At 35.0% G+C, this 11,408-nt stretch overlaps 1 protein-coding gene across 5 annotated transcripts in view; it reads right to left on the bottom strand.

Annotated features, from left to right (window-relative positions):
* Positions 1–2,936: 2,936 nt before the first annotated feature.
* The window catches only part of LOC117118711 (protein sidekick-2-like), a gene marked incomplete at its 3' end in the record, with an annotated part of 111,820 nt that continues 103,348 nt past the window's right edge, over positions 2,937–11,408 (bottom strand). For all 5 annotated transcript variants that reach the window (XM_033263376.1, XM_033263374.1, XM_033263372.1 and 2 more), the window contains 9 exon segments: positions 2,937–3,098; positions 3,668–3,805; positions 4,294–4,596; positions 6,340–6,568; positions 7,131–7,201; positions 8,310–8,413; positions 8,631–8,835; positions 10,055–10,345; positions 11,198–11,384. In XM_033263376.1, the coding sequence (XP_033119267.1) occupies positions 2,937–3,098; positions 3,668–3,805; positions 4,294–4,596; positions 6,340–6,568; positions 7,131–7,201; positions 8,310–8,413; positions 8,631–8,835; positions 10,055–10,345; positions 11,198–11,384 (1,690 nt within the window).

Here is an 11,408-nt window from a genome sequence, read left to right as displayed (position 1 = left end):
TATAGCACATAATACATGGTCTCTATGCGTTAAGGTTAAGAAACAGGGGTGTACAATGATTACATAAGAAATTCTGTTGTAATGTGTGAAGATAAATTTAAACAAAGTCAAATGAAGAAACCATATGTCACTATGACTAAGGAAGGTCATGATTTTAGTATTTACTGACTTTGATGGTAGGTAACATAATATATGTAAGTGTTTTGTGTTTTGTTTTGTTTTTTTGTGTTATCCTCGAAATTCTGTTTTTTCATGTTTTTATTATGTTTGTATTGTACGAGTTCCCAAATAAAAATTCAATCAATCAATCCATCAATCAATTATGTTTGATGCAATTTGATAAGTTTATAACAATCTTTGTAGGTTCTGGTGAGGAGGATGGCAAAGTTGGGGCTCCTTGTGGTGTAACCATTGAGATCGATGAACTATAATACTAGCAAGCAATCATAAACTACAATTATTTGAATGTTAGACAGCAAATTTACTATTTTTCATCGAGGAGAATTGGAATTACATAAAATATTCAATTTTCGAAAGTTTTTGTGTGGTGGCAATCTTAAATTTCAAAATTGCTGACCATCTACAATCCCTGTAGGTTTCGGTGAGGAAGACGGCAAAGTTGGTGTTCCTTGTGGTGTAACCAAGGATATGGATGAAAATATAATAGTAGCAAGCAATCATAAACTATCATTATTTGAATATTAGACACCAAATTTACCATTTTTCATTGATGAGAATTGAAATTACATACCAATTAATATTCGATTTTCGAAGGTTTGTAGTGGCAATCTTGAATTTCAAAATCGCTGCATCTTAGCTTTTCAAACTATGTTTATTGGCCTTAAAGGGCCCAAAAACATATGATTAGACCCGACCATTTTTCATAGAGAAATTATGTTCCATTATTTTTATACAGTGGCTGTCTTGAGTTTCCAAGTTTCTAGTTTTAGAAACATGTCTTATTGAATTCAGTGACCGATATGAAATATACAACAGACACCAGATTTACCCTTTCCGCTGAAAATAAATGAAGTTATGATCGAAAAAATGTGTTCCGCCCTTTTTCTTTAGGGTTTTTTGATTTCAACCACTTTATTCAAAAGGATAAAACATTCAAGGTGTCATATATCATGAGTTTTGTTTTTCAAATTAATAAGATAGGAATGGTGGGGACCAATTTGTAAATTTCCTTGCATCAAAAATGTATTTTGAACAGCTAATTGCTCTTCTCTTCTCCATGAGGTATCCCATCGCTCTCTTTGAAATATTTTTTCCACATAATATATCAGAACTTTTCCTTAATATAACTTTCTTATTAAGTGGCCAAGGGAGCCAACCTCAATAGTAACCTATTTTACCTCTTTGCATTGCCTAAGCATTGTTTTCGAATTGTGGGTTTTGCTCTATCGACAACAATATCAAGTCAATTTAATATTCATTTAGCCCTTGTATCTGGCTATGGTGTAGGACAATAGGTTGCCCTTTCAATGGTCCCCAAATCCACACGCAATCATCTTGTCCTTGGTTCATACCAAAGAACTTAAATAGCGAAAGAATGAGCTCTTCCAATGAGTGGAAGAAATATTTGTGACCATTTAACGGAGTGGAGAAACTAAGGAAATAAACAAACCCGAGCGGTGCCTTGGGTTTATCTGCCGATTAGAAAGGTACAGTACCGCTTAGAATTAGAACACTTTTTTGGACGCGATCGATGCATCAAACGTCCATTCAAACCATGTCCAAAATGCATCCATCCACGCCAACACAGTCAAATTTGGATGGGCTGCTGTCTACCCGATTGTTTACCAATTCAATAGCAGTGAATTAACAGTAACAGAAAATGGAGACACACGAACAGGTGTTTACAAATGGTGTGCATTGTTAATGATATACTCTCCTGGTATTCGTAAAGTGTCTATTTTGAAAACCTAAATAAAATAATTTTGCCCGGTCTAGGGTAGTCTACCTACATACTCTACCTGTTGTGTATACTCCACCCGATCTACTGTAGAGTGTACTTGATCAGAGGCCTAGCCTGGCATAAATGAACTACTGCTGTATTTGTTCAGGTCTCACCCAAACCATAAACACACCACACGCATGTTATTTATCATTCAGTATAGCCTATTATACTTTAAATAAAACAACCTCTGGTTTTATGTAAAAAATGTGTAGTATTTTTTCTATCACAAAAAGGAAATAAAACGAAACCTCTGTATTTTTACAAATAGACCATGGGTTGAGGATCGAAAACGTTCAATTCTGTTACCCACCGATCCAGGCTAACTGGCTTTTGCAAAAAAATGTCAACATAAAATGAATGTTTGTAAATTATTACATTATCATTTGATCATGCAGTTCAACATTGAGAGCCAAAGTTAACTACATTTAATTTGAAAAATTTAGTTCAAAACCCAAGATGCTTAAATGGTTTGTTTATTTTATTTTTTTTTGGCAGTTCAAACATGTTTATTAGTAATATTCTATTATTATTATTTTTTTTTTGCTTTATATAAAAATTTAAATGATAAAAATAATAGTGCTGTTTAGGTAATAAACAATTAAAATGAAAACTTGTTCTGACCAGCATACTTTCGAAGGTCCTAAATTTATTGTAAATTAATTTACGGCTTTAAATATTAAAATATTTTTACATGATTTAAGTTTCCTAATTGAATTTTAAGATTTTTTTTATATAAAATTAATTTATAACTTCAAAAATTAAAATATTAGTAAATGAATTAATTTCTTTAAATATTTAAGATTTTTTTTCCTATATTAAATTAATTTGTAACTTCAAATATTAAAATATTTTTACTTGACTTTTGTGATTTTTTCTTTCTATATTACTGTACACAACCTTACTTCTTTATTGAATTGTGAAAAGCAACAAATTTAGCTAGTGTACACCAATCTACAAATAAATGTTCAGTTACCTTCCTGTGGTCCCGTTCTAATATTTGCTTCTACCGCCTCACCAAAACCACTTGACGTATTTGCCTTTATTGTAAACATGTACATCACTCGTTCACCCAAATTCTCGACTTTTAACCAGTTATCGGTTCCCTTTGTTCTTATAGTGACAGTCGCCTTTTCACCTGTGAATTAAACAACATAACGTGATACGCATCTTGGAGAATAATGATCAAAAACAAGAACCACTTTGGAGAACTGTGCGTAAAGAAAAGGACCTTTACGCTAAGCCCCGCCCCTTGGATATTGTTGCCAAGGTCCACAAAAACGACAGTATAAAAACATATTCAAACATGTGCGTCTGTGGGACAATATGTATGATTGCTAGATGCACGCATATTCCTGATTCTGTTTTGATTGGTCAGTTAAGTTTGATCGACACTCCGGGAAGGTCAATTGCAGTAAAAAACGTATGGTGTACTTTTCCCGGTGAATTAGATGCGAAGCCAATTAAAAAAAAATTGTGTTGCCCAAGCACAAATTTTTATTTAGCCCTGTCCAGACTATCAAATATGTCCATATGCAGTCATGATGTGCCTATATATGGTCATGATGTGATGTCATCATGACCATATTTAGGTCACATGTTTTTGTCAAATTAAATTTGATAGACTGGACAGGGATTTAGATGTTTTCATGGTTTTGTTGACAATTTCAGCATATATTCTTTATCAGGATTGAACTTTGAACTTACCTGCAATTGTTGTCTTTGGCTGGTAGAAGACCTCATAGCCAAGTATCTGACCACAAGGCTTGGGCGGTGGCTCCCACGTGACATTCAACGTCGTCATACGAACAGTCTCAAATTTCAGTTCACCAACAACACCAGGTACTAGAAGATGTAAATGTAATATTCTAAACGTCATAGTGCATGGATGGATGGATGGATGGATTTACTCAAGTGTAAACAGCAAGGATAACCCACCCAGGGTCCTTCTGGTGGAGATTGGGCAGTGCAATGAGAGACAATCTCCTACCCTTTTCCAAATAGTGGACTGTGTTCCTTAACATGCACATTGGCCATAATGCACATGGGACCAACGGTTTAAACGTCTTATCTGAAAGAAGGTGCACTATCGTAAAAAAAAGAGCAGCGATGGAAATTGAACCACTGACCTAGAACCTCCACGGTTCAGCAAAAACACAGTGGCTACCACCAATTTAGCAGACAGAGCTAATCTGTAGACATGTGCTAAATAGATAACATGGTTAGTAGGATGGAGGGGAAGTTAAGCTGTTTATAGTCACATGATGAAATAAACCCGCTGCCGTAACAAGGTTCTGAATCCTTAGTATACAAGCCTATTGATATTGACTTACCATCTGGTCCAGTAGTACCAGTCGCTTCCTCGCTCAAAGGCCCATCACCGGCCACATTGAACCCTGATATCGCCACCACATACTCCGTGAAGCAGGTTAACCCGTCCAACATCAACCAGTTATTGGTCGTAGCAATCGTCCTCAGTAACTTTGTATCGTTCTTTCGTCCGGGAAGCCAGTAATGGACTTTGTAGCCCTGCAGCCCGCCATTTTGCGACTCGGAGGGCGGTGGAATCCAGGAAATATTGAGGGCGCTAGATCCGACAACTACAACAACCAAATTAGTAGGTGGTGCAGACGGTACTACAAGAAGAAATTATAAAACAATAAAAAATAATAAAATAAAAAATTTGAAATGGTGATGTAGAATTTGTATCACAAATTTACTTCCAACATAATTTTACAAACCACATTTTAAATTAAAAATTCTTATTCCTAATTTATAAAATTAGAAAGCATACTGTATTACAAAGATCATTTTCTTAAGTGAAAAATAATACAAGTGATAAATAAACTTGGTTACTAAAAATGCTATGTAGTACGTTTAGTATTCTTAGTAGTCATGGCTGGAAAAAGTGTGTGGTGGTGTGACCAGCATTTGGAGGGACCATGAATATCCTTGAGGCATTTTGGCAGAAAAAATTCAAACAAATAAACTCTTTGGTATATAGAGGTGCTGTAGGCATTTTATCATGACAATTTTCATGGTCGTGTTTTTTTTATTTTGCCAGGCCTGTTTTAGTATTAATGGTTTTTGGAAAAGCACTTGAAAAAATTTTTTACTGGTAAATTTGTCCATATAAAGCTAAGTACATGCCAATGTGAAGTATTGCCTCTTTTAAGTAGAGTTCAATGGCTTAAAAAAAACAATACATATAATCATAGCCTAGGCCTGGACTGGAATGATGTTCATTTATTGAAAGAAGGCCAGGCCAGCCAAGGCTACCTAGGCATAATAAGTGTCATTTTTTATTCTACCAAAACACAATTATTACTGGTTTGTCGGTTATTTTTACTAGTAAAATTGACGGCTAAAACAGCTTTAGGAGAACACTGCCAGTAGCATGCAGTAATAGTAGTACAAGTAGAAATAATAATATTGTCATATTTAAGTGCTTCATAATTTTCCGATACTTTGAAATATACTGTACCAAGCATAAAGTTGCTTATCAGCAGGGAAGATGGTAAACCAAGGATGGTGCTAATCCTTTAATTCCATAATGCAGTTATATAATACATCTTACTCTTATTAATGCCTTCTTGAAATCCTATAAGTAGTTCGAATATCGCACAGCAGCGATAATTTAATCCAACTAAAATGTGTGGTGCAAAAATGCAAAATGACCATTAATACATGAATGCTAAATCCAATCAACCATTACTAAAGAGTGTCTGCCTGAACTTCTAATACTCATTGTTTTCTAGCGTTGGAAGCTTCACTCAGGACTTAACGCAATTTGATAATGTGTAGCCTGTCTATGTGGTCCACATTCTGGCTACAGAGTAAATAATTGACATGTCTGAGCCAGAAATAAATTACGTAAGCAACTGTAGCCGACACTTGCGGTGACATAGTGACCACAAGTATGTGTACCAACGCATCATCAAAGATGCGAGTTTTACGCTTAGCTGGCTACATGATGCAGACGATATTCTACATAATTTAAAGCATAAGTCTACATGGTAAACGTCAATAACAGATTCTAAAAGTTAAGTGCATTTAGTCCATATTGTGTTGGAGAATTTAGAATTGTAATGCCACACTTGCATGCATGAGGAATTAAGAATAAAAGCTTATGTTTGAATCAAATTTCTGATTTATTCATTATTTTATTGCACATTTGATTAATAATTACTACTTTAAGTCCTTTCAAGAATATGTTGAAATTAGTCAAATAACTTACTACACATATTATATATTAAGATTTATTTTTTATTTTTCCATTTTCACTCTTAATATTTTAGAATGAATGCACAGTAAAAATATGACACCATTATACAAAGTAACCTTTATTAATGACATTTAAAATGAACAACTCAACTTACTTGCTTCTCCAACGAACACAGTTTCTGGAACGCTGTACGGACCATGTCCTTCGCTATTGTATGCGTCAACTTTGACTTCATATTCGACATAGCGTTCCAGGTTTGTCAGTTCATATTCAGTGACAGACTTATCACTGACAATTCGTTCGGTGAAGTCACCATCAGGGAGCTTACGGAAGGTTATGCGGTACCCTTGCAGCTGCCCGTTTAACGTATCAGATGGTGGTGGCTAGAATGAGATTGAAACGAAATTTGAATATCATATCATATATTTGCGATAAACACATGAAAAAACACAATGGTTTAGGTTCACACTGGAGTCTAAATATCTAGATCAAGAGCTAAATACAGTTCGTAAACGTGTGAAAATGCCTAATTGGTTAGCAGTAACCGTTACTATGAAGTGGATATGCTTACGGACAAGCTACAACAAAACAAGAGTTCCTTTCAGAATTATTTATAATTTATACTGCAAAAATCTACAAAATGCTTGGAGTAACATATGAGAATGGCATAGTCAAGCAAATAAAGAATAATAAAACATTGCTATACATGGTTACTGAAAGCATAGAAAAGATAGCTTTGTACATCGAGGGCAAAGTGCCAAGACAATACAAGAGTGCGACGCCAAAAAACGGATAAAATAATGGTGTTAAGACACCGTAACAATTTTTGAGACAATGTCTAAGCCTCCATTACCACCATCATCATTGCTGTCACCTTAGCCATTATCATTATTATCATTATCAGTGACATCATCTCATCATTATCATCACACTATAAGCATTTACCTGCCAAGAGATACGAATAGCGGTCGGTGCGTAAGGTACAACATTGGTAATAATTGGCTGTCCTTCTGGGACTGAAAATGAACACAAGAAAAAATATATCAATGATTATTTGTATTCATGCAATATTTTCATACAACATCCACAATATACAACATCAATACACTACACTTACATTATTATTCTATTGTTACAAATAAATACAATAAATTGTAGAATAAGAACATCACTTTTACAGAAACATGATGAAAGTTACAAGCCAACATAAAGACAGTTGAGCTAAGCTGTAAAAAAACACAAATCAACCTACATTGATATCAAAATGCATACATTAATACATTGACCCTATAACCTGTCTATGAAAATGTGATCTATGCAATAATTCACTTCATAGAAAATATAATGAATTTTATATGCGATAATATTTTGAAATTATTCAGTTTTGATCACCTTGGGAAAAATTGGATTAGGGAGAATGCATTCATGTAGACTGTTAGCTGCAGGTTGGTTTTTATGCTTGCTTGCAATGATAAGCAAGCAAACAAATTCTATTTAAGGTACTATCTTAAGGTCTGTCCAGATTACCAAATTGTCGGACTAAAAAACTGCTGCAGGCCCATATATAGTCATGATGTGATGTCGTCATGACCATATATGGCAAAACAAGGCAAACCAGTCACTCCTCGCAAATTGTTTTTCTGAGATAATGGTCAAAACATGTTGGAATTTCAAAATTTTGGAAAAGTTATTTTATTGCACTAAACTAACCTTTACATATCTATAATACATCATGCTATGTTATTATTTTCCCAATTTTCGTTCTTAAAACAACATTTTATTACGTTTTGGTGATGGTCTCTGCCTATAAGAAATGTCTGAAATTTGAACGCTGAATTTTCAAATACTGTTTTTTAAACAGCGGTACGTTTAAACTCCTATAACTACGTAATAAAATGTCAGATTTAAATGATTCTTTTACCATTTTATACCTTTATTTTACTGCTTAAAGCTGATAACTAAAAATCACAATTTTTTTGCAAGGAGAGAGTGGTTTGGCTCCTCTTGGCTACACATTTAGGAATTTCACATGTTTTTGTCAAATCAAATTTGATAGTCAAAACAGGGCTAAACAAATTATAATAAGGAATAAAGTTAAATAAATAAATGTAGGAAACTGCTTACTGTCTTGTCTGGTTGTGACAACACTTGAGCTGTCACTGTATGCACTGGGACCCACATCGTTAATAGCTTGCAGACGGAACCTGTAGTTTGTGTAAGGTAACAGACTGCAGAAACAAACAAATCATTATCAGATAATATGTAAGACAAGAAGAACAAAACCAAATGCAGTATTCAAATTATATCAAGATGACAATCAATGTATTTGATCTCTGTCCACACTAACATATTAATATGACAAATTTTTGTGATGTGCCCATATATGATAGATAAATGGTGACTTTCTGTTTAAGTGTATAAAAAGCGTGATGTTTTGTTACTTACTTATCGACTTTGTATGCCGTCAAAAGTGGACTAACGTTGGTAATATGGTCGGTGAAAGCGCTGCTACTGGATCCACTACTAACTTGGATGGTGTAGCTTCGCAGCGGTGAACGATTATCGACGTCAGCTTGCCAAGTAATGGGCACAGCACGACTTTCAACAAGGGCTTGGTTAACTATCGGCTTGGAAGGCTTTTCAGGAACAGCTGTTGAATGTATTATTTATTAAATCAATAAACAACTAGAAGTCAATCCATAGAGGGCATACGTTCACTTAAATATAGTACCAACAATATACAGGCTGTGTACGATGGGAGACACTGCATACCCTCAAGAAAAATAATGGATTTGCCAGTAGTATTCAGGCACATTGTTTTCTTGAGTGCTGCCTGAATACGAAGGGCCATTCCATATTATCTTTAACGCTAGAAGGTATAAAATCAAATTTCTATGATCTTCACCTCTGTTTTCTTTCGAAAATTGTAATATAAAATAAAAATAATAATGATATTTGTTCACTTATATAGCGCATATTGTAGAGAACTCTATAAGCTTGTAGCATTATTACCCCCGGTCATTGAATCAAGCACATATGGAACACATACTCAGGTCCCTTGGGAGAATTCCATTATGTTGCAACTGTAATCAGCGCATGGTTGTGTTTCAACCTACATGTACTCTTGGGTGGAGAGAGATAACCATCGGTAAGGTCCCTCGCCCAATGACACAAGCGACTTGCACAGTGCGAGTTTCGAACCCCTGATCTGGTTGGCAGTCCAAGCCACAACCGATGCGCAAACCACTTCTAATTTGAAAGGGATCTTTTTTCGACATTATATTCGTTTCCTCTAAATTTCATGATCCATTCATTAGTTTTTGTATAATCTTGCTAACAGACAGACAGACAGCGGTGCATACATAACCTCCTTGGCGGAGATATTAAATATATCAATCAATCAATTACGGCTTGGTTAAGCCGCTTTAGGATGAATTATTTAATCAATCACTTATTTTATTCATTTCATTCATTTGTCTATTCCATATGTGTTCATTCAATTGTCCCTAAAAAAATAAAACTATACTATAAAGTATTTGACGTTTGCTATATCAAATTAATACTATACTTATTTTCAGATAATTTCTATTAATTAATATGAATTATCTGCCTGACGGAGTTGCTGTCTTCATTATTAACCAGTTCAAATGTATTCTGGATAAGCACTGGGCTAACCATTCACTCAAATATGGATCTGTAACATCGAGAGGCATTTTCCGCAACATTATTTTACAACTTAGCGTATCCTTTAAATTAAATAATTTTGGAAGTTTTGCTGCCGTATTAACCCCAATAACAATTATCTAACTTATGTATATAATTGTAAAACAAATTTGATTTCTTTTGAACCAAAAACAAAATCAACATACATCTATCGTTTGTTGTGTATACGAGTACTTCAGCTGGTGTTCCCAAGCCCAGTCCTGTCTTAGCGGTTACCGTGAACAGATACATCTGGTTAGCAGTTAAGTTATCTTTGTTGTAATATTTCCGCATTCCAACATCCATATTGACGATTTCAAAGTCATCTGCACTCTGAAGCCGGTAACCGACTTCATACCCGAGAATAATTCCATTCGGCTCTAGTGGAGGGTCCCACTCGACACGTACGGAATTGATCGTGACAACGGGAAAAAGAACATTGGAAGGAGGTCCAGGAACTGAAAACGAAAAAGAAGTTATTAGATAGTATTATAATAACTCCTGTGGAGTATTAGTATTGGTGTCCCTTGACGATTTAGTTTCATTCATAATGACGCCGCCTCCGGCTAGGGGAGATCATGATGGATTACCCCCCTCACGCCGTCAGCATTCTCACCTAAATGTATCTCATTAATCAGAAACCTACGGCAACAGGTTAAAAGATTAATTAGGCCCTCTAACAGTCGCTCTATACCATACATCCCTAAACCTTCCAGGTAAAACCGATTTTTTAATAAATTCCTTAATTCATTCACATCATTGCAAATTTTAAAATAATTTATCATCAATCTGTCTATTACAGAGTAAAGTTAACAGTGTTTTCTTCTGAAATCGATGCTATTCTGTCATTATTCATTAAGCCTGATATATATGCAGTGTAAATTCTAAAAATGTCAATACACTTAATCATGATATAAGTCATCATCTTGTATTTTGAAATGCATGACTATGTCAAAGGTCATGACATATACACACTGTACACTCATACAGCTTACACTGTTTTCTTATCTGCATTTTGATAAACCGTCATTACTTTAGTTTTTTTTTCTAGTTCTACCAGAATAGGAGAGGCCCGAGTCCTGCGATGGCAAGACTCAACTGGTGCTGGAAAAAGTACATTTTGACAGATCCCTGGTCAGCGACGAGGGCGTAACCCCATATTGCGGTTTTGGGTGCTGGCTTGGCATGCTTTTGCTTGTTTTTCCAATTACTGTACATCTGTTCACTTGCTTTTGTGCATAGAGACCCTCGTATTTTGCACAGTATAAATACATAACCTTTAACCTTTATTGTCTTGCTAGGTGCCTTACCATCTTCAATTGTGGACTCGACAATAGCGTTGCTCGGTGTACCATCTCCAATGCGTGTATATGCCAGAACCTGTATGCTGTATTCAGTATAGCCTCGTAAATTGTTCAGCTGGACAAATCTGTTATCATAGCCTGGAACATCCATAATGTAGAAATTGGCAGCATTTGAAGTTTCCTGGTACAATACCTATTGTTCAAAAAACAATGTTTT

This window comes from Anneissia japonica, unplaced genomic scaffold, assembly GCF_011630105.1.
Source record: "Anneissia japonica isolate Jap-2015-1 unplaced genomic scaffold, ASM1163010v1 scaffold1951_len603592_cov169, whole genome shotgun sequence".
NCBI classification, from domain to species: domain Eukaryota; kingdom Metazoa; phylum Echinodermata; class Crinoidea; order Comatulida; family Comatulidae; genus Anneissia; species Anneissia japonica.
This window is presented reverse-complemented; position numbering and strand designations above follow the sequence as displayed.